Source organism: Lynx rufus, unplaced genomic scaffold, assembly GCF_022079265.1.
Source record: "Lynx rufus isolate CCGP_SWC_20201006 ecotype Redwood Valley unplaced genomic scaffold, mLynRuf1.p SCAF_4, whole genome shotgun sequence".
In the NCBI taxonomy this organism is placed as follows: Eukaryota; Metazoa; Chordata; class Mammalia; order Carnivora; family Felidae; genus Lynx; species Lynx rufus.
Window position 1 is genome coordinate 163,199,132 of NW_025814856.1, and position 24,073 is coordinate 163,223,204.

Here is a 24,073-nt window from a genome sequence, read left to right on the forward strand (position 1 = left end):
GGAATTTTCTTTTTTAAAGGTGGGAGAATATGGCGTGGTCGTATGCTGATGGCAATTGTAGAGGCTGTTTTGAGGCAAACGGGCTTGAGCAGGGGAATGTTGAAAGGGCCCACAGTGACCACTGAGCTGAATACAGACAGGCCACTACCAATAAGGGGGAAGATTCCATCTGTGGCCATACTGCTTCATCTTCCCCCTTTAGTAACAGCCCCCACCCACTGCCTCGCAGCAGACAGCCTCTCCTTTGCTGCCAGCCACGGGCCATGGGCCACGGGCCACGGGCCACGGGCCACAGGCCACCGGCCACTGCACTGTGTAATCAGTAAACTTCTGTCTCCTTTGTTCTGCCTCAGGTGAATTCTTTCACCTTCCACCTGATCGCCGCCCCACATTTGGGGGCCCCCATCCGATGGAGAAACTCCCCACTTAGACGCTACAGCAGTGGTCCAGGAGAGAGGGGGTTGCTGATGGCCCAGGGCAGGGGGCACTTGCCAGAGTGAGGTCTGTGAGCAGTAGAGAATGGGGGTTGACATACAGTCCGAGGAGCTGGGCTGAGGCCGGCGTCTGGGCAGGTCGGTCACAGTAACGGGAAGGCAGGTGGAATCCCTTGCCTGGCCTGAGGTGGTGGGCAGATGTGGGGGGGGGGGCGGGTGGCAGGTGGGACCCACTGTTTCCGTTTTCCCAAAGAAAGAAGAAGCCAGGTCATCCACTGAGTGGGGGTGGGGAGGGGTGGGAGTGCTAGAAGCCAGAAGCCAGGAGGTAGCTGACCAGGGCAGTGGGGAGTGACTGTCTTCGACAGAGAGGGTGATGGCCAGGATTCAGAGCCGGTCTGGGACAGGAATCAAGAATGTGAAGAGTCCGTGTGCTCCCCGCCAGCCATTCCTGCCGTGCAGGTGCTGGTGTGGCCAGGTATGTTTGTGTCCCCCAGCTTGACTAAGCTTTAGACGACTGTGTTCTGACTCTGGGCCCCGACCTCCCCTTTCTTAGAGAACTTCCTTTAGAAAACTTGTCATTGCAAATTCTTTGTCTGCCCCTTTGAGATGGAAATCTTTAAAAAACCTGCTGCCAGTTTCCCAACCCAGAGCCGGCTTTCTCAGGGACGTGGGCACCCACCCCCAGGAGGCAGTCCGATCTCCCCAGTCTGTCTGTGGGAGGGCAGAAGCCTAACTTTGGTGTGGGCACCACTCAGCAGACACACTGGCCTAAGCACATTGACCAATGTGCAAGGGGGTCTCCTCCTTCCGGGTGGTCACGTGCCCCCAGGGCGAGCGTTCGTGTATCTCCAGGTCTTGGTCCTTGCTGGGGCCTGTAGTTCTTTGTAGCTTTATTGCTTCCTGGATGCTTTTGAGAAGGTGTAAACATTTTTACCCTGTTTAATTAAAAAAGTTTTTTTTAATGTTTATTTTTTTTTTTTTTGAGAGAGAGAGAGAGTGAGGGGGGAGGAGCAGAGAGAGAGGGAGACATAGAATCCGAAGCAGGCTCCAGGCTCTGAGCTGTCAACGCAGAGCCCCACATGGGGCTCAAACTCAGGAATGGTGAGATCACGACCTGAGCCAAAGTCGGACGCTTAACTGACTGAGCCATCCAGGTGCTCCACATCTGTTTACTTCTAACTGTTTCCAGTGGGAGGCTTGGTACGAATAACACGGGAAAGAGGAATCAGTCATGACGTTTCGGACTTCTCTGCCTGCCCTGTCTCTGGTGCCTGAGACCCAGTATCCCGGAGCTGACGTGATCATCTCTCCCCCCACCCCACCCTGGAACATGGGCCTCTCACAGTTCTGCTGTCACTGAGGCCACCAGAAGTGCTGTGACCCCAGGCGTTCCACAGCCAATTGGCCTGAGGTGACCACTAGCCTCTATGTGAATGAGACAATGGTGTCTCTTCTAAGTTAAATACTTATAAATAAGCACATTATTTCTTAAACATTACTGTAACACACAAGGACTCTGTTTGAGTAAGACATTTAATTCCATCAGAAAACTGCCAAAATATACAAATCTAGTTGCAAGGGACTTTACAGCCATCTGCCAACATTGTAGGAAACATACATTTCCCATCTATGAAGTTAAACAACATATAACAACATTTTTTGAAATAAGGAAATGTCTATACTGTGAAGAGCCCTCTCTTTAATGTGGTGCCTGAATCCTTGTAATAGCAACCCTGAATTAGTCTGCTTAAAAATGATTTTGTTGTTTCTCTCTCTCTCTTTTTTTAAGGTTTTTTTATTTTGAGAGAGAAAGAGAGAGAGAGAGAGACAGAGAGAGAGAGAGAGAGAACGTGTGTGAGCAGGGGAGGGGCAGAGAGAGAGAGGGAGAGAGAGAATCCCAAGCAGGCTCCATGTTGTCAGCTCGGAGCCCGAGGTGGGGCTCAAACTCACAAACCGTGAAATCGTGACCTGAGCCTAAATCAAGAGTCAGATGCTTAACCAACTGAGCCACCCAGGCACCCATCTATCTCTTAAATAGATCATCAGTCTGTTCCTTTTTCTACTGTCCATCTAGCTTGGACTATTGCAGTAGCCTCTAGCTGGTAGCCTCTAGGTTTTTCTGATGGGGTTTGAAGTGATGGTGGGGTTCAGAGCCGATGGCCAAGAAATAATTCTTGAAGATACCTTTGGTGCAAAAGGGGATTTTATTAAAGCATGGGGACAGGACCCGTGGGCAGAAAGAGCTGCACTGGGATTGTGAAGTGTTACTGATTATATATATACCATTAGGTTGGGAGGGGGTTAGGGAAGGAGTAAGTCTAAGGAATTTTGGAATCAAGGTTTCCAGGACCTTGAGGGGCTAGCCGTTGCTAGGAAACCATCATTTATTACAGCTTAGTAAAACCTCAGTCATGAGACCCTTCAGATGTATATCAGGGGCCATATGCTTAGAGTATAATTGCCAACATACACTTGGGGGTTAAAGATAAAGGAGGTTTGCAAATTTTTATGTGTTTAAGGAGACTCGCAGGATCCTGGGGGGTCAGGATAATGTTAAGCCAAGATTCCCTTTCGCCCCCTAACAAAGTGTCACCATCAAGGCAGCTGAGCTTCTAGAGGGAGGTCACTCTGCCTGTTTCAAGGACTTGTCAATGGGCTGTAGGCAGTAAGGGAATTTAATTTTTCATCTGCCTTAGTTTCCCACATCGCCATGGCAAGCACTTAAACTCCCTTACATCTTGATGAGGGTGCTATTAGGACTCTAGGAAATGGAGTCTATAGGTTTCTGGAAATTAGGCTATGGATAATATTGCCTTTTTCTTGCAGTTTACTAAGTTATCTGTACTTAGTACAGTACTTAGTTATCTGTATCTTCTAAGGAGTCTCCTTCGAAGAAGACTCCTGCCCTGCAGGACTGTGATCTCTATCAGTCAAACATTTGCTTTCCTTCCTTTCCCCTGTTCTTGGGCAGCCAGGAGTGTCCGAGGAATATCACACATGTCCCACCCAGGCGGGGAAGAAGAGCTATTAGCCTGTACTTTGCCCTCAACCTACCTTATGCTCCCTCATCACTTCTACCTCCAGCCTGATGCCATTTCCCCACGTGCCCAAGCTGCTCTCAGCATTCCGAATGCCTGTGGGGTTTGCCATAATCCCTCTGCCTGAATGTCCTTTGCAGGGAGATTTCTACATGCCCTTCATGACTCAGGGTAGGCGTAAGCTCCCCTGTGTGGCAGCTTCCTCCTCCAGTGTGTCTTGTAATGTCCTCCATGAGAGTACCTGCCACAGAGAATGAATGGTTTATGGATTTATTTGTAAGTTTGTTTCCCCACTTGGCTGTGTCTCCATATTTTCAATAATTTTTAAAAAATTTATTTATTTTGAGAGAGACAGAGCATGAGTGGGGGAGGGACAGAGAGAGAGAGAGAGAGAGAGAGAGAATCCCAAGCAGGCTCTGCACTGTCTGTGCAGAGCCCAACTCGGGGCTGGATCCCATGAACTGTGAGACAATGACTTGAGCTGACCTCAGGAGTTGGGTGCTCAACCGACTGAACCACCCAGGCGCCCCTGTTTCTGCACCTTGTAGGACTTACAGCCCTTCCTCTTCGCTCCCCTGAACACATCTCTGTGACAACACGTGTTCTATTGGTCCATGACCATAGGGTTCAGTCTCCTCATTTGACTGAGCTCCTTGAATGGAGATTTGTCTGGCAGACCTTTAGGCCCCTGTGTCTCATATGGTGCCTAGCCTGGTGGACTCCTCCTTGTTTGCATAGTTTGTGCCTTCTAGGCTTATATGATTTCTGGAAGTCCAGCCCTCTCTTCACCCCCTTTGAGAGGAAGGGAGAAGGGAGAGTAAGTGCTAGCCACAAAGCCACTAGGGGGCAGGGAACCCCCATCCTTCCCCAGACCTGAGCGCACCCAGCCTTCCCCACAGAAATCAATTCCCCACAAGCCAATGTACTGAAAGACGGGGTTTTTTTTTTTCCTGAAAAATGGTCAACTCAGCAAACAATCAACTTGCTAAATCAATGAGGAGTTATTTGAAGCTGCGGTTTTACTCAGAATGCTCTCCAAATGCTTAATATTTCAGAACAAGGGAGCTTTTTCTCCATTTACTGTTTTCTCTATTTTGGGGAAATGATACTGCACCGGGCTGTGACTCTCTGCCCCTGAACTGACCTCCACTTCTGGGAACAACACAGTTGGGATCATCACAGGGTGGGATTGAAGGCTTCTGTCTAATTACTTCAATGAATTAATTTTCATGGAATTGACCTAGTGCCCCCAAAGAGGGTGGGGATTGTTTCTAGATGGGGTCTTCCTTGCCAGGGGAGTAAATGGGGTGGGGAAGGGGAGAGTCTCTTCTCACCAAGAGGTAGTCTGTGTAGACCTGAGCCCTTGGTGGGGAGTGCCAGGATCCCTAGGTTTTCTCTGGCTTCCTAACAAGATGGGCATGACCAGCCCAGAGGGGAGCTGGACCCTTTGGGACAGAGCAGCCCCCAAAACCTGGTCAAGGCCCCCACTGCTCCTCCTTTTTGCAGGATCTCTGGAAGTCTAGCACCACCTGACACATTTCAAAGACCAAGCCTGGTGGGACAGCGTGAGCTCAAGGCCATTCATCACCTTCTGCATTCCCATGAAAAGTGCAGTCACGCAGAGGGACCTCCAGGACACTCCCCTAAAAGAAAAAAATGCTAGTCACAAAGGGCAAACACTGTCTGGTTCCAGGTACATGAAGTATCTAAAGCCCTTAAAATCACAGAAACAGAAAGTAGAGAAGTCGTTATCAGGGGCTAGGGGAGGGGAGGGGCATTAAGGGCTAATGAGTACAGAGTTTTATTGTTGCAGGGTGGCAAAGTTCTCCAGCTCTTGCACAAGGAAGGTACTTAATGCTCTGCACTGTGCACTTAAAAATGGCTAAGATGGGGAGGTGCCTGAGTGGCTCAGCAGAGCCTAGGACTCTTGATTTCTGCTCAGGTCCTAATCTCACAGTTTGTGAGTTTGATCCCGGGATCCTGGAGTTCAAATCCCACTGATAGTGCAGAGCCTGCTTGGGATTCTCTCTCTCTCCCTCTCAAAAATAAATAAACTTTAAAAAAATCGGTAAGATGGTAAAATTCTGTGATGTTGGTGTGTTGTTGTTTTTTTAACAATCCATAATCAGGGCACCTGGGTGGCTCAGCTGGTTAAGCTCAGACTTCTGCTCAGGTCATGATCTCTCAGTTCATGGGTTCTAGACCCCTCACTTCATGGGTTCTAGCCTCTGTGCTGACAGCTGGGAGCCTGGAGCCTGCTTCTGTGTCTCCCTCTCTCTCTCTGCCCTTCCCCTGCTCACGCTCTGTCTCTCTCTCAAAACTGAAAAGGCATTAAAAAAATAAAATAAATAAAAACCATAATAAAATAATAGTCTTTCTCAGAGTCCGGCTCCTGTAGTAGGAAGCTTCCGGATACTATCATCACGCACAAAAAGGGTTTCGTTTATAAGCTGTTGGAAAGCATAGAAGTTCCAGCATTTCAATGTTAGCCAGGCTCTAAGAAGGAACGCTTTAGCCTGGCAAGTAGCGCGTTCCCCAGGTCGGGTTGGAGGGTCCCCCAGGAGGGGTGTAAGGAGTTGCTAGAGGGTGGGGGTGGGAGAAGGAAACCGGCGTCTTCTCGGTTTCCTCAGTCTCGGGAAGGGGTCTCAGGTGCCCAGGGTGGCGGACACCAGCCGGAGAAGCACCACCTACTGGGCGCCGTCCCCGCACCGGCCAGGTTCAGCTTCTTCAGGCTCCACGACTTCGGTCCCAGGGACTGGAGCACCCCGCACTATGACCCTCTCCGGGGCAACCCTCGGGGGCGCCACAGCCCCAGGCCCAGCTTCCGCTCTCGAGTCCTGCCCTTCGTGTCCCCAGGAGGGGGCGGCCGGGGGGGGGGGAGGCGTGCCTGTCCCTCGTCTGCACCCCGCGACCTGGCACCAGCCCCAACTCTCCCCTCCACCCTCACCGCCTCTGAGGGCCCGCCCCTGCTTTCTCTCCGCGCGGCCCTCCTCCCGCCCTGGCCCGGCTGCTGCGGGGCTCTCGGCCACTTTCCGGAGCCATGGAGCCCACGACGCGCCCGGAGCCGGAGCCGAGGTGCCTGCGCATCCGCGCGGGAGGGGGGGCGGGGGGCCCGAGGCCGGGCGGGCCGCGGGAAGGGGGGGAGCGGGGGAGGGGGGGAAGGGGGAGGGGGGAGGGAGGCGGGCTCGGCGGCGAGGGGCCGATGGCAGGGCTGGGGGAGGAGGCTGGTAGCCACGGATCTGCCCCGTCCACGCTCGCTTTTGTTCCCCACCCCGTGCGCTGTCGGGTCCCCTTAACTGAGCCCTCGGGGTGGCCGGTGGTTGCCCCAAACAAGACTTATGATTTTGCCTACATTTGAGCCCCCTGGGCTGTCACCTTGAATGCTTTTCTGTCCTCCTGATGACTGCCTGACCTGCGGGGCTGGGAGTGCGTCCTCCCCAGGCTAGGCTCTGGAAGCTTCTCTGGCCATCTCTTTCTGTGGGCTTGAACTTCCCGGGTGCAGGGCAGATTCCCCAGACCATTGGGAGCTTTGCTTGGACGGCTGAACCCACATCGCCCTCGAGCTATACCCCGAGAACAAGTACAGGTTGCTGGAGAGTGTCACTATAGTTCTGGAGTGAAAGCTCTCGTTTTCTCTCTCTCCTTGCCCTGCTGGGGTCTCCAGAGGGGCTGGGAGATGGTCAGAGGGGAGTGTGGGTAAAGGAGAGAGTGAGGGAGGGGGAGTTTTGGTTACCTTTTGTCCAAATTTTTTTTTCTTCTTTTTTTTTTTAATATATATTTTTTTTTTTTGAGAGAGAGAACGAACAAGCAGGGGAGGGGCAGAGAGAGAGAGAGAGAGAGAGAGAGATGGAGACAGAATCCGAAGCAGGCTTAGCGCTGTCAGTGAAAGCCCCACATGGGGGTCCAACCCATGAACCTTGAGATCATGACCTGAGCCAAAGTCAGCGGCTCAACCACTGAGCCACCTAGGCACCCCCTCTGCTCCAGAGAAAAGTTCGCAAGGCGAGGGCATAGGTTGGGTGGGTCCCTGATTCAATATAACACACAGTTTAGCAAAGGCTCATTAATTTACACACACTATGATGGGTAATCATGTGAGCAGTGGAGCTTACTTGGGAAATCAATTCCTTTCTTCTTCAGACCTGCTGGAGGTTTCTGCTTCCTTCAGCTGTTTGCCCACTAGTGTCTTTTTTTTTTTCTTTTTTTAAAAAATTAATGTACCAAAAAATATCACTTCATTGGCTTGGGATACAGTGTGAAGTTACTTCTCTTTTTTTTAATTGAAAGTGGCATCACTTCAGTCACTCTCTTCATTTCTAAAAACTGTTTTTCTTCCTTTCCTCACCCCTTTACCCCATGATCATTCATTTAACACCACTTATTAAGCCTATACTATACACCAGGCACAGTATCAGCGACTAGGGACACAGGACAAGACAGGCATGGTCTCTGCTCTTACAGAGTTTCATACCAAGGGTGGTAGAGAGAATTTCAAAGTTAGATGAAGTAAATACTATCAGCTGGTGCTTATCGAATGCCTTCTCTGGGTCATAGATGCGATGGTGAACAAGATAAAGCAGGTCCTCCTTCTCATGGGACTTACCTCTTAGCCGTGGGGAGACAAAAGAAAGCAATAAGCAAGTAAATGCACAATGTGAAAGGTGGTTGCAGTGGTTGCTGGGGGCGTACAAAACAGGCATGTGGGGGACGCAGAATGCTGTTGGGATGCAGTAGGGCGGATTGCTGTTAAATGTAGGATGATTGAAGAAGGCCATCTGTCCCACAGGGCCAATGCGGTAAAGATCTAAAGGAGGTAAATGCGCCTTGCACGAGTCCGGGGGAAGAGTGTTCTAGCTCAGGTGAACGACCAGCACTGAGGCCCAAGGTTGCACATTTGGGGAACAGCAGGGAGGTCCACGTGACTACAGGAGACAAAACAAGGTGGAGAGGGGTGGTAGATGAGATCAGAGAGACAGCTAGAGTCCAGATGGGTAGGGTCTTGTTGACCACTGTAAAGGCTTTGCTTGTTATTTCAAGTCAGGGGGAAGCCATGGGGGGACTTTGGACTGATGAATGACATTATCTGTCTCCTGTTTGCGCAGGAGCACACTGACTGTCTACAGACCATAGCCTCTAGAGGGGTAGAAGCAGGGGGAATCAGTGATTCTGTTATTGCAGAAGTCCAGAGAAGAGTTGATGATCAGTTCAGTCTGGAAAAACCATGAAAGGCTTGACCCCAGCTGACACTTCAGCTAAGTGGGGCTCGAACTGTGAGATCATGACCTGAGCCAAAGTCGGACACTCAACCAAATGAGCCATCCAGGTGCCGCTCATTTTTAAATTTTGTACTTACTTCTCTTAATTTATGGATCAAAAAGAAATGATTGAAATTAGAACATATTTAAAACCGACTAAAAAAAGGAGTGGGGAGAACAACTCTATGTGGATGTCCATTCTTCTAAAACTAAGCTGCAGGGATGCCTGGGTAACTCCGTCGGTTGGGCCTCCGACTCTTGACCTCAGCTCAGGTCATGATCTCGCAGTCTGTGAGATCGAGTCCCATGTTGGGATTCTCTCTCTCCTCTGTCTCTGGCCCCTTGTGATTTGTGCATGTGCTCTCTCTCTGTCTCTCTCTCAAAATAAATAAATACTTAATAAAAAAATAAAACTAAGCTACAAATTCAATGCAACGACACTGTAGATTTCAACAGGGTTTCCTGAAGACAATGACAACTGATTTTCAAAGTTCTACAGGGGATTAAAAAGCCAAGAATACCATAACAGTTTTGAACAATAGCAAGGTGTTGGAACCTGCTCCATTACATAATGAAGCCTCATTTTAGAGTTATATTTTTAGTAGAATAACATTAAGTCATCTTGGTTTTAGTAATTAAGGCTTTCTGGTTCAAGAATAGATTGAGTGTCCAGTGGACAAAACAGACAACCTAGGGAAAGACTCATGGAAACATGGGCCCCTGGTATCTGACAGAATCATTTGGAAAAGGATAGACTGTTCAAGAAACAGTTCTGGGAGGGGCGCCTGGGTGACTCAGTTGGCTGAGCGTCTGACTTCAGGGCATGATCTCGCAGTTCGTGGGTTTGAGCCCTGCATCGGGCTCTGTGCTGACAGCTCAGAGCCTGGAGCCTGCTTCAAGTTCTGTGTCTCCCTCTCTCTCTCTCTGCCCCTCACCCACTTATGTTCTCTGTCTCTCTAGCTCAAAAATGAATAAACATGAAAAAAAAAAAAAAGAAATAGTGCTGGGAAACTTGGCTCTTCCAGTGGTTTCTGATTCAGTTAGGAATGCTAATCTTTAACCAATGGTGGCTTAACACCAGTGCTTCTCAAACGTGAATGCTCATGAGAATCACCTGGAACTTGTCAAATGAAGAATTCTCATTCAGCAAGTCTGGCGTGGGGCTGAGATGTATTTCTAACATGATCTCAGTTATTGGCAATATCGCTTGTTTGTGAACCACACTCTGAGTAGCAGCAGCTTAAATCATTAGAATATCAGCTGTTTACTTAGCAAAAGGGCAATCTCAAGGATGTTTTGGTAGCCCAGTGATATCATCGGGGATCCTTTTATCTTTCTGCTCTGGGGTCTTTCAGCAACATTTGTTCTCTTATTTGTTACCTCATTGCCTCATGATATCTGCTGCCATTCCAGATGTCACATTTAAATGTCAAATAAGAAGAAGGGGGAGGAGGGGCGTCTGGGTGGCTCAGTTGGCTCATGACCTGAGCTGAGATCAAGCGTTGGACACAACCGATCGAGCTACTCAGGTGCCCCTACAGTGCTGGGCATCTTACCAGTGTGGATTTATTTCAGAGACAAGAGCACAGAGAAGATTGTGGGAAACAGGATTTCTTATCCCAATCTAGTCTGAGTTGACTTCAGCTCAGGTCATGATCTCACTGTTCCCGAGTTCAAGCTCTGCTGACAGCTCAGAGCCTGGACCCTATTTGAGATTCAGTGTCTCTCTTTGTCTCTGCCCCTCCCCCATTCATGCTCTGTCTTTCTCACAAATAAATAAGCTTTAAAAAACTTAAAAAAAAATAAAAAGAAAAAATAAAAAGAAGAAGGGGGAGGAGGTGAGAACAGGAGCTCTCTACTTGAGTCTGCCTCTATCATCAAGAAAACAATAACATTCCTAAAAGGCCCAGGCAAATATTCCCTCAACTGTCATCAGGTTGAACTGGGTCACATGGCCACCCCTGGTCGAAAGGAAGCTGGGAGAGAGAACGTATTAATTTCCTGTTGCTGCTGTAACAAATTGCCACAAAGTTAGTTGCTAAAAACCCACCAAGCTATTATTTTACAGTCTGGAGGTCAGAAGTCCTAAAATCAGTGTTGGGCAGGATTCTTCTGGAGGAGGCTGTGTAGCAGAAGCCATTTCCTTGCCTTTCCCAGCTTCTAGAAGCTGCCTGCATTGCCTTTGGCTGGTGGCTCCTTATTCCATTTTTAAAACCAATCGTGTAGCATTTTCAAATCTTTCTCACTCTCTGACCTCTGCTTTTGTCCTCACATCTCCTTTTTCTCACTCTGGCTTTCCCATCTTCCTCTTGGAAGGACCTCTTTTAGTGTGATTATAATGGATCCACCTGGATGATCCTCTAGGATCCTCTTATCTCTCCGTCTCAAGAGCCTTAATCACATTGGCAACGTCCATTTTGCCATGTAAACTAACACAATCACAGATTCCAGGGATTAGCACATGGACATCTGGTGGGGGGGCATTATTCTGACTATCACAGTTTCCCCCAGCATGTATAATGGGTGATGAATACAGAGAAGGGGGTTGTTGGTTTAGTCAGTCAACAGTGTTGAATGTCTTTTTTTTAAGCGTTTATTTATTTTGAGAGAGAGAGAGAGAGAGAGAGAGAGAGAAGAGAATCCCAAGCAGGCTCTGTGCTGTCCTCGCAGAACCCCATGTGGGGCTCGATCCCACAAACCGTGAGATCATGACCTGAGCTGAGATCAAGCGTTGGACACAACCGATCGAGCTACTCAGGTGCCCCTACAGTGCTGGGCATCTTACCAGTGTGGATTTATTTCAGAGACAAGAGCACAGAGAAGATTGTGGGAAACAGGATTTCTTATCCCAATCTAGTCTGAGTTGACTTCAGTAGGCCACATCCTTTGGGAAAAAACAAAAAGAAGGCATTTTTCTTGCTGCTCCTCTATCTACTCTTGCATGGGTTGAACACTGATGTGTTGCTTTTTGTCCCAGCAGAACCAACCAGAGCCTGTGTCAGGAGAGGAAACTGGAGCCAGAGTGCTCCATGCCGGAACTGAGGCTTCTCCTCTTAGGCAAAAGTGGTGCAGGAAAAAGTGCCACTGGGAACACTATTCTGGGCAAAGCTGCATTCGTGTCCAAATTCAGTGACCAGATGGTGACTAAAACATGCCAGAGAGAGAGTGGGTTCACAAAAGAGAGAAGGGTTGTGGTCATTGACACCCCTGACCTTTTCTCCTCAAAGTCTTGTGCCGAAGACAAGCAACGTAACATTGAACACTGCTTCGAGCTCTCTGCTCCCGGCCTCCACGTCCTGCTTCTGGTAATCCCCATCAGCTTTTATAAGGTCGAGGACATAGAGACAGTCAAGGGGATCCAGGAGGTGTTTGGAGCTAACTCCAGGAGGCACATCATTATTGTCTTCACTCGGAAGGATGATTTGGAGAATGACTCACTGAAAGATTGCATTGAAGATGAGAACTCCCTTAGGGAGTTGGTTGAAAACTGTGGAGGCCGATACTGCGCTTTTAACAACAAGGCAAGTGAGGATGAGCGGGATGTCCAGGTGACAGAGCTCCTCTGCATGGTCCAGCGTTTGGTGGATGAAAACGAAGGACCATATATTGTGAATCTCAGAAATGAAGTCAGTGGATTCCTGGTAAGAAATGCTGAAGGTCCTCAAGGATCTTTGTGGTGAGAGCTAGTGGGTTGAAGAGAAGCACGGATAAGTGACCTGTCACATTGTGTGGTGGAACCTAGGCTTTGTTTAGGAGGTGTTTATCTATGATCTGGAAAGATGAGGCACCAGATGGTAGGTTGCTTTGAGGATTACCCTTTGGACTTTGAAATTTATTGGCAAATTAATGGATACAGTTAAGTCCTTACTTAAGTTTTTCCCTCACAGTATTGGACACACAAATAGACCCTTTCTTCCCTTGGCTTCAATACAGCTATACTCTTTTTGGTTTTTTTCCTCCTACTCTTTCTGGCTCCTCTGGAGATTGTTGAGTTCTCTTCACATGGCCTCTGAAAGTTGAGATCTTCAGGGTGTGGTTCTAGGCTTTCCTCAATTCTCTGCCCTCCAGCTTTGAGCTCCGTTGATCGCTAATGGTTTCCAGATTTGTCACTCCTGTCCAGGCCTCTCCTCTGAATCCTGCTCCCTTATCCAGTTGCCGTCTGATGTCTCCACTTGGCTCTCCTACGGGATCTCAGGCTTCACAAGGTTACACTTTTGGTTTTCCCTCTGAGATGCATGAGACTTCAGTTTTCTCTCAACTGGGTGAATGGTGGGGATGCTCCGGATGCTCCTTGAACCTAAACCCAGAGGTCGGCTTTGCTACTACTAGCTGGCAGCTGATAATTGAGAAGTCCTTAGGTCTTGTGTGATCAGTGTGCCTGGAATCCATGCATTTCTCTCCATCTCCACTGCCCCCCCTCTGCTCCAAGCCAGCCTCTGTTCTTGCCTGTACTGTTTTACAAACAACCTTCCCCTCATTCGTTCTTGTGCCTTACCTGTCAATCTATTTTCTACACGACAGCCAGAGTGATATTTTATTTAATTTCTAGACTTGAGTGGAAAATATATTTGTAATGAAGGAAGATACAAAAATCCAGGGTTTTGTTTTCGAGGACCTCACGCTTCTGTTTCAGTGACTCATGCATAAGACACGAAGCAGTTCCTGATTCAGTGTAAGTAAGTGAATGTTGGTACAGAGGAGTCTTTAAATGCAAGTGTCCATGGATGTAAAGCAAAGCAAAAATCCAACATGGGGGCAGTTTTGGTCAGAGTGAATCTTCTGAGAACTGGTGAGTGTTAAACCCAAACAGGATGGAAATGAGAAGGAAGGCAATATTTACTGAGCACCTGCTAAGTCCCAGACCCCCAGACTGATCAAATCTTCACACCTACTCAATGTACAACGAGGACCCTGAGGCTCAGGAGAACTTGTCACTCTCTTATCTCCTAGCCCTGACCTCCCTCTCTCTCTCCTTTATAGCCTCTGTCTCTCCCCTGAAGGCTGTATGGAACAGGGATGCCAGCAGAGAGGATAAGGGGCACAGAATGAACTGTCCACAGTGTACCCAGAACACACCCCCCTGTTGTGTAAAATTCTGCAGTGACTGTACGTTGATCTTCAGATCAAGTTTGGAATCCCTGACCTGAGCTGGCCCCTCACCCTCTAACTTGCTCTTTATGTGTTGGTCCCACTGGCCTTCCCTGTGGGGTCCTTGACTTATACTCATGTGTGCTCTAGAGCTTTGAACTTGGAATTTTCTCCACCTGGACACTTCCCCTCTCCCATCCCACCCCGTTCCAGGTCTGCCTCTGCTAGAGCTCCTTTGCTCAGAGAGTCTTCCCTGTGGGCCCCTGGGATGAGCCCCTACAGCCCCCCTTCCCTCAGGGCGCTTCTCCTCCTCATGGCCATCAGCCAGTCAAGTGGTTGCTGTGTATGTGCTTTCAATGGCTGCCTCCCCACAGACTCCCTGAGGGATGGAACTCCTATCCTTTTTGTTGACCACAGTATCTTATTTTTCTGTCTTGTGTAAAAAGGGATAATACTATGTATCTCAGGATTTAATGAAATGCTGACAAAGTTATTTGCAAATACTTGAAATGCAAACATTCAGTAATTATTAGCTGCCATTATTACTATTGTTTAATTTTTAAATGTTTATTCTTGAGAGAGAGAGAGCACAAACAGGGAAGGGGCAGAGAGAGATGGAGACAGAATCTGAAGCTGTCAGCACAGAGCCCGACATGGGCCTCAAACCCATGAACCATGAGATTATGACCTGAGCCTAAGTCAGACGCCCAACTGACTGAGTCACCCAGGCGCTCCATAGTTGCCATTATTATTACTGTTATTATCACGGACGTGTATAAGTTTCACGTAAGTTATGGAGACATTAAGGACTTTAACAACCCAGAGACTGAGCAAGATTCCCACTTTTAGGACCCTGTTACCAAGAAAGGAAAACATTTGCACATATAAAGATGTATATATAAGGATATTTATCATTGCATCTTTTCAAATAGTAAATCCAGAAATAAGCTTATGATCTATCAATAAAGGAATCATTTGGCTCGGTCAGTAGAGCATATGACTCCTCATCTTGAGATTGTTAAGTTCAAGCCCCATGTTGGGTGTAGAGATTACTTAAAATAAAATCTTTAAAAAAATACAGGAATCGTTACATTAGTATGGAATTTTCCATATCCATGCTGTGGAGTAAATAGCATCTTCTAGAAAAATTGGGTTGATCGATATGTACTGATTTGTACAGATGTACAGGACATAGTATTAAGCAGATTGAAACCTAGCCAAGTTCTCCCGATGTGTTCATATATGTTTGTGTGTGTTTGTATAAACTTAGAAAAACATAGAAGGATGTATGTGAATTAGCTATTGTTCCTTTGGTAGTGGATTGGGAATTTAAAAATTAGTAATTTTTAGGGGCATCTGGGTGGGTTAGTTGGCTCACGTCATGATCTCATGGATTGTGGGTCCGAGCCCCGGTTCATGCCCTGTGCTCACAGCTCGGAGCCTGGAGCCTGCATAGGATTCTGTGTCTCCCTCTCTCTCTGCCCCTCCCCTGCTTGTGCTCTGTCTCTCTCAAGAATAAATAAACATTAAAAACATTACTAATTTTTAGATCATACACATTTGCATTGTAAAAATGTTTTCCATTTAAAGAACATGAAGACCTTGAGTTGTGCCAGGTAAGAAGAAAGAAGTGTGATAATCAGAGCTGAATGGAGAAGACCCAGGGAGGGAGATGGTGGAAGGTATCAATGGTTTGGGGTAAGGCCAAGTAAGAAAGCAGAGGGAAAACTTCCTTGGCTAGCATGGAAATTTAACAAAGATAAGGTTAAAATAAAGTATTGGGAGTTTCTAAGAATAGCAGATTCATCCACATTGTGTATCGTTGTTTTCACCTTCTCTTTTGATTTCATGACAATTTAAGTTTGGGGTGCGACTGTATGGCTTGGCCAGGCAGGGGAAGGGAATACCAACTGTGTGTTTGGCCTTCCATCCTCTGTTGTCTCCATTTGCCCACCTGGATGGAGAAGGTTCCAAATTTTCCTGGCTCTCACGTCAGAAGAAGGACCATCTCTGTACCGGGGGTGTGGTGCAGGGAGAAGGCACCGGAGATGTGTGGGGAGCGTGACTCCCAATCTCCTCCCTTCCCCTGGTCCCTCAGATGCACATCACAAACATCACTGGGCTAGTTTCTTCTTCTGGGGAATCCAGAAGCTGTCTTTAAGCCTCTGGATTTTCTCCAGGAACAGAAAAAACTCTGGAAGACTTTGGAAGGGATTGCTATTACCACTGGGGACTGGGGAGAAGGAAAGTTAGAGCTTCAGGACAAATACCTTGGTTAGATGGCATTTGTGGGACTCACCTGAGTGAGAACAAGACCCATCTTCATATTTCTGGGAAGCCTGTTGTGGTGGCAACAATGGGGTTTCAGGATCGACTGTCATTATGGATGGGTCTACAGAAGCCAACAAGGAATAGGACCACGGCCTGAATTTGACCACATCCCAATCATCAAATTACTCTGAATTATATACTTGTGTCTCCATTTCTTTGCTTTGTGAAAAGATGAGATTTTGGGTCTCTGAGCATCATTTCCCCCTTTATTTTCTAGGATCATGTGGATGAAGCCACATCTCAGAAGGGGGACAATCCACATGGTAAGATGATCCTTAAAAATGTTAAGCTCAGGGGTGCCTGGGTGGTTGATTGGGCATCCAGCTCTTTATTTCGACTCAGATCATGATCTCACAGCTTGTGAGTTTGAGCCCTGCATCTGGCTCTGTGGTGATAGTGTGGATCCTGCTTGGGATTCTTCCTCTCTCTGTGTCCCCCAACCCTGCTCGTGCTCTCTCAAAATGAATAAATAAATAAAAACTTAAAAAATTAAAAAAAAGTTAAGCTCATATCTATATTCTTTTGAATGCATTATGCATCAAAATGAAGTGGAAAAAATAGATAATTAGAAAGAAAGATGCGCTCTGGGGGCCTTGCTCAGGTTGGTGTCCACAACCTGTCCCCCAGGAAACTCCTAACACTTGGGAGTAGGTATGGCAGCAGCAAAGGTGGTGGACATGGAGTGGGTGTCCCTGGCTTTCTCTGAAATGTTGTGGAGGTGGGCTTGTCTTTTGTGGCTTTTTTTGTGACTCAGCCTTGTCTTCCTGGCCCTGGATCCAAGACTATACAATGTTGACTCTTACTGGGAAAGCAGAAATTACCTTCTTGGGGAGCACTATGTTATAGGATTCTGTAATGGAGTTCAGTATCCATGTAATGATTGCCGTTAATGATTCATCCTGCACACTGCACAAATCGATGCATGTAGATCTACCCTGCTCTGTTTAGTAGATGCAGTTTTGTTCACGGTAAGGGCGTACATGCCTAATTCAACCATCCCTTCCTTCCTCCCTTCCTTCTTTCCTTCCTTTTTTTTTTAATTATTTTTTTTAAATCAGGCTTTAAAAATTTTTTTTAAGTTTACTTATTTATTTTGAGAGAGAGAGAGAGAAAGAGAGAGAGAGAGAGAGAGAGAGAGTAAGAGAGCACAGAAAGGACAGAGAGAGGGAAAGAGAATCCCAAGCAGTCTCTGCACCATCAGCACAGAGCCCGATGTGGGGCTCGAACTCATGAACTGTGAGATCATGACCTGCGCTGAAGTTGTAAGCTTAACTGACTGAGCCACCCAGGCGCCCCCAACTATCCCTTTATTGATGGACTCTCACGTTATTTCTGGGCCAGCTCTGTGCAAGCACAGAATATTCAGCAATGAATAAGGTAGGTGAGATCTCTGTCCCCCTAGAACTCCCCCAAATAATAACAATAAAATAATAATAATAATAATAATAATAATAATAATTTTAATTAACTAGAATGTTTATAGCATTTTATTTATTAAATAAAATAATTATTCTTTTATTATTATTTCAATTTTAATAATGATAATAATTGCAGTTGACATTATGTGCTGGAAAAATATATAGAAATAATTCAATCCTCCTAGCGTATAAATATAATTCTCAGAACAACCATATATTCTTAACAACCCTAAAGTATATTCCTCATGACAGCCTTAGGAAGAGGGTGGTATTATCATTAGTCTCATTGACAGATGAGTAAACTTAGCCAGAAAGATGTGAGCTTAGGCAGAAGTAGGGATTTAAAATTCTCCGGATGCCCTTCTGTCAAGACCTGAAGGAACTTACCTGTTATGGCCCCAAATTTTGCCTTGTGGTGGTGAGGAAATAGCACACCACGGGTAGCCACGGGGTGGCTCAAAAAGTTGGAAGTGACCTTTTATATGATGTAGCCTTGTATGAGGTGATTTGGAAGAAAGTAGGAGCTTTCCCAAGGCAACATAACAAGGACATGGTGTCACTAGCATTTCAGTGGCTTTCTTTAAATGCCGCGTTCATTCCACCTCCCAGACTTGGCGGCTCTGACACCAAGTGACAATCCATACCCTTAGCGCCCAGGATGCCTCAAACTCTGAATATTCTCTGTATTGCTGACTCTGCCCTTTGCTCAGCATGGAGGTCTGGTGTTGACCTTGGATCAAGGAGAAGTGATGGGGACAGGGCGCGTGTGCAGAGACGGTTTTGTGGTACAAATTTCTACAGTCATGTATTGAGGCATAATGAATGCAGAGTGAAATGCACAGATCTTAAGTGTAGAGCTCAGTGACTTTACGTATCTACCCATAGTGACCATCCTCTAGATAAAGATCTTGAGCATTTCCGTCACCTTACCTAAGTTCCTGCTGCCTCTCCCCAAAGGGAACTGCAACCCAGATTTCTATCCACATAGATTAATTTTGTCTGTTCTTGAACTTCATATAGTGGAATCAGATAGCATGTGGTTTCGTGTCCGGCTTCTTTCATTTAGCATGTTTAGAAGATCCATGAGTGTTGCATATCAATAGTTCATTTATTCATTCTTTTTGTTTTGTTTTGTTTTGTTTTGTTTTGTTTTTGTTTTTGGTTGCTGAGTAGTCTAACATTTTATGAATATACCACCAAGGGGCATTTTAAACTCAGATTCTCCCTTGTCCTGCCTCAGCCCATGGACTTCATGGACTTTAGTAGCAAATGAAAGGAAATCTAAGGACGAAGACCTGTAAAGGCCAAGTTTAACTGATTTTCATGTTTCTGGGAGGTCTTGAGCTTTTTACACATCTCCTAATTTATTCGTGGCCGCCTTTGTGGTTTTTACTTGAATGGGTGAGTGACTTCTGACCCGGGACTATAGTCCTGCTGTTCAGAGCATTACTGCCATTCTCTGTAAAAACTGGCAAGGAGGAGAAATCATAAAACCTGTCCACATCTCCATATTCGGCCTCAAGAAGAGACTCTGAATCTTCCCTTTTGTCCCACAGGGCCAGGGGAGAAGCAGCTGCAGGCCACAGGATGTGAACCGAGCCCTGAGTTGTTGGAACTGAGGATCCTGCTTGTGGGGAAGCGTGGAGCCGGAAAAAGTGCCGCCGGGAACAGCCTTCTGGGGAAGGGAGTCTTTGAGACCAAATTCAGTGAAAAGTCGGTAACCCAGATGTTTGCGTCTGTGAGCAGAAACTGGAGAGGGAGGAAAATTTGGGTCATTGATACTCCGGACATTGCATCTTCAAAGGACATTAAAGCTGAGCTTCAGAGACATGCCCCTCAAGGCCTCCATGCCTTCCTGCTGGTGACCCCGCTGGGCTCTTTCACCAAGACGGATGAGGCTGTGCTGGACACCATCCGAAGCATTTTTGGAGAGAAATTCATTGAGTACATGATCGTCCTCCTCACCAGGAAGGAAGATCTAGGGGACCAGGATCTAGAGATGTTCTTGAAAAGCAATAATGAAGCTCTCTACCAGCTCATTAAGAAATGCAAAGACCGGTACAGCGCCTTCAACTACAGACTGATGGGGGCAGAGGAGCAGTGCCAGGTGGACGAGCTCCTACAAAAGATCGTGGACCTGGTGCTGCAGAACAGGGCCAAGCCATGCGTCATCAGCCAGGAAGGTACATATTGTGTAAAACACATTTTATATATGCTTTTGACAGCTAGATGTGACATGTGCAAGAGCTTTCTATTTTCTGAAGGGCAGAGAGAAGCTAAAAAGGACAGGTCCAGGCTCTTGACGAGCTTTTCTCTTTCTCCTTCCTTTCTCAAATGTTCCTAAGGTAATGAGCCTTCCCCCTGCACACTGTCCACACCTCGAACTCTTTAATTTTTCCTTCCTGATCCTTATCCCATCTCTCCAAGGGGATGGTGAAGGACTTAAAGGAAGGAGTTGAGCTTTTTCTAATCTCCCGTTTCCCCCACAGTGTATCTGTGGTTTGGGGCTCAGGACTCAGCGGTGGTGATGAGATAGTTCTGAACCATTGGTTTGCTCTTCTCTTTCTCTTAAGCCCACTCCATCTCTCTCTCTTTCCCTCTCTTAACTTCTTGTTTTTTTTTTAAAAAAGTTTATTTATTTATTTTGAGAGAGAGAGAGAGAGAGCAAGCAGGGGAGGGGCAGAGAGAGAGAGAGAGAGAGAGAGAGAGGGAGTTGAGAATCCCGAGCAGGCTCCACACTGTCAGTGCAGAGTCTGGTGCAGGACTTGAACCCACAAATCCTGAGATCATGACTTAAGCTGAAATCAAGAGTTGGATGCTTAACCAAGTGAGCCACCTAGGCACCCCTCTTTTTTTTAAGCTTAATAATTTATTTTTGAGGGAGGGAGAGAGAAGGAGAGAGAAGATCTAAAGTGGGCTCCATGCTGACAGCAGAGTCTGATGTGGGGCTTGAACCCACAAACCACAAGAGCATTACCTGAGCTGAAGTCAGATGCTCAAAAGATTGAACCACCCAGGTGCCCCAGCTAGATGGGTTTCTCAGTCCAGCCACACTACCTGCTTCTTTAGCAGAAGTCCCCATGCACTCTGTGCTACATGCTCTATTGCCCTGAACTGAGATTCTTCCAGGCCAGTATGAGTCATCCCATTCTGTCCCATGGCAAATGTCCTCACCTGGGAAGAACACAGACTCAAAAGAGCCCTTTCATATTTGCCATGGAGCCCCAGGTGCTGGGGAGCCTCCTGAAGAAGCATAGATACGTGGGAATGTCAGGAGAGGCTGTGTGGAGAAAGCCCAGTTTGAAATGGGCTTTAGAAAATGGGCAGAGTTTGGATGGCTGGCAGAAAGCTGGAAGACATCGCAGAGGGCACACTAGCAATCTGGAACAATGATGGAAATGGAGGGTTTGTGCCTCTACATGAAGTGGGAGATCATGGAGGTTCTTGGGAGCCACCTTCCGAGGGTATGGGAGCAGGGACTGAAGCCTGTGACAAATGTGGGAATGTGGAAGGATCAATCTCTTTTTCATCCTTTATGCATAACTATGAGGTTGTGGGTTCAGGACGAGCAGTTCAATAATTTCCCCTGGGGGAACAGCACAGGGTAGGCTTCCCTCATTCTTTGTTTCTGGGTGGATATTGGTAACTTGGCCAATGATGCATAATTGAGGAGAACTGTGGAAAAAGGCAGCATGGAAGACAAAGACCACAGGACAAGTTCAGAGTCACAAGGAGTCCCCACTAGCACACTCTGCAAGGGCTCTGTACATCTGTCATTCCATCTAGAAGGACATCTGTTCTCCATCATCGCCCCACAGAACAGGGGAGGGCGTGTTCACTGTTATAACCTCTAGGTACTTTTTGACTCCTTGATGAAAGAAAGACACAGTTCAGTTTAATGTGGTTTTAATGAGACGTGAATTGTAGCATGATCCGAATGAAGGAACTAGTAATCTGTTGATAATATATGTAGTTGCTTTTTCATGAAAAGTCAGTTCTATGGCATAAATTTTCAAATACATTGAGGAGATTTTGCTGCAGTTACAGCACTAGGTTGGCAACAGGAAGCCATAGTTGCAGCAGGAACAGAAGCCCAAGAGATGAGATGTATAGCCCGGATGTATCTGAGTAGGTGATGGTCATACAGCCAGTAGCACCCACAGGAGTCAGAGAAGTCAGAGAAGTCAGAGAAGTCAGAGAAGGCACCAGAAAGAGGGAGCAAGTTCAGAGATAAGGACAGTGGCCATGTCATGGGTGAGCACCGGGCAGAGACGGTGGTCCAAGTCGTGCTTGTGGGTTCACAGGGTGCTTGGCTGGAAGAAGCCGCCCCCCACCCCCATACTTGGGGATGGAGCTGCCGGGTGAGGGGGTGGCCACAGTGCTCTCTGAGCATCCTCTGCTGTGATGTCTGGCATCACTTTGAAAGTCGCACACAGATCTGCCCATGGTCATGAATCTTTCCTGCTTTCCTTTTGACAGACACGCTGAGCATTGTCCTCGTGGGGGGCAGCGGCACCGGGAAGAGCGCCACGGGGAACACCATCCTTGGGAGGCGTGACTTCCTCGACCAGCTCCGAGCACAGCTGGTCACCAGGAAGAGCCAGAGCAGCAGGAGGATGTGGGAAGGGTGGAGGGTTGTGGTTGTGGACAGTCCCTTGCTCTGCCTGACGGCCAGCACTGAGAGGTGTCCATCTGGGCTGGAGGAGGAGGTCAAACACTGTTTGTCCTGCTGTGAGGGAGGGAACATAGTTCTGGTCCTGGTGTTCCAGCTGGGACGCTTCACTGAGGAGGACAAAAAGGCAGTGAAAAATCTAGAGACCATCTTTGGGGAGGACGTTTTGAAGTACACGATTGTGCTGTTCACTCGGAAGGAAGACCTAGAAGGGGGGGACCTCAAATTTTACCTCCAGGAGACAGATAACAAAGCTCTTAAGAACATAACTAAGAGGTGTGAGGAGCGAGTGTGTGCTTTTAATAACAAAGAAACTGGCCAAGCCAGGGAAAATCAGGCAAGTCTTCTTTTGACAATGGCCGTCAATCTGATAAAGAGCCACAGAGGGCATGGTTACCCCCATGAATGGGAGAATGTCAACAAAATCATTAGAAATAACCAGGAAAAGGACAAGCCCAAAAGCTTACTGAAAAATTTAAAAGATATGGTATCATCAATAACTGATGCACGTGGGGTGTCTTTAAGTTAGAGACACCCTCAGTTGGGGATGGGTGTGAGGTAGGGCTGGTGGGAGGGGAGGAGGGTCCATGTCTTAGAGGGCTTGAAAGGCACATGCTGGCCACCTTGCAATGCTTCAGCTCTTATTAGGTGAATAAATTGTCAGGCTGGGGCAGGGGATTAGAAAGGAGAAAGGAGAAATTAGGTGGGGAAATCTTGAAAGAGGCTCCTGAGATTGAGTGGCTATTGAGGGTCAGAATTAAATCACAAGAATCACCTCAACTGTGGACATAGAGTGGAGTCAGGACAGACACGGTGACCAAGGCCAGCCCGGGGTCAGAATACAGACAAATACCCATGAACCAGGGGATCCAGACACACGAGGGTAGAGTAATGAGCAGTGTCCAGCCAACTCCTGGTGTGGCAGAGTGGACAAGCTGGATCCCGTGGGCCTCTGGGTGCCCAGGGCTGCTTGTCAGGCATGCTGGTCTCCTGAGCTGCCTTGTCACCATTGGGCAGAACTCGGGGCCAGCACATTCTTTTCTTCCTGGGGCGGATATTCTTTAGTGCTGTCTTCATTCCAAGCCTGAATGGAAAGTGGGCCCCAGTCTACTCTTCTTTATTGTTCCTTAGGAAATGATCATGAGTCTGTGAGGCTTCCAAAGATTTTATTGCTAACCACCACAGTGAAAGAGAGTAGAACAAAAATCCAAAATGTGGTAAAATTGCCAACATGAGACAACATTGCAAAGTTCCAAAATTCTATGTAGAATTCTAGGTTGCCTCCAGACAAGTTGAAAATTCCTTTGCACTTTTCTCTCTCTCTCTTTTTTGGATCCCCATGGGTTAGGAATTAGGGTAAAGCTCAGAGGATTCAAATAATAGTCTCGAACACACTAGGGGCTTGTTGTGTCTCACGTCAGGAAGTCTGAGGGTAGGCAGTCTGAGGCTGGTGTGGAATGTGGCCTCCACACTTAAAGTTGCTTCTCCATTCCAGGATGGTGGTGTTCCCTGACATTTGAGCAGGTTATGTTGAGGGGTGCCTGTGTGGGCAGTATTTGAGATGAGAATCATGGGGTTTTCTTCTAGGTAGGTGTAGTCAGATGCTGTCAGTATTAACTGTTTTATATATGCTTTGAGGACAGGATCTACATCATCCATATGCTTTTATTTTTGGAAAGTTATCAGTTGCCTTCAAGATTAACCCACTTATCAGAGCATGGACCGTCACCATCAATACTGTTGTACTCTGCATAACCCTGAAAATGACACATTCTGGAAAATGTATGTATAAGTATATTCAATTGAGTGAAATAATAAAGATGAGTTATATTATAAA

General features: G+C 47.2%; 1 protein-coding gene across 4 annotated transcripts; it reads left to right on the top strand.

Annotated features, from left to right (window-relative positions):
- GIMAP8 (GTPase, IMAP family member 8) lies at window positions 1-24,073 on the top strand. 4 transcript variants are annotated; one of them, XM_047097529.1, is made up of 5 exons: window positions 1-19; window positions 11,708-12,368; window positions 16,364-16,409; window positions 19,121-19,747; window positions 22,044-24,073. In XM_047097529.1, the coding sequence occupies exons 2-5, from the start codon at window positions 11,757-11,759 to the stop codon at window positions 22,763-22,765; spliced, it is 2,007 nt and encodes a 668-aa protein (XP_046953485.1). In that variant the 5' UTR covers window positions 1-19; window positions 11,708-11,756; the 3' UTR covers window positions 22,766-24,073. The 4 variants fall into 4 exon arrangements, with proteins under 4 accessions (XP_046953485.1, XP_046953484.1, XP_046953482.1 ...); XM_047097528.1 differs by lacking the exon at window positions 1-19 and adding an exon at window positions 822-909; XM_047097526.1 differs by lacking the exon at window positions 1-19 and adding an exon at window positions 4,894-5,165.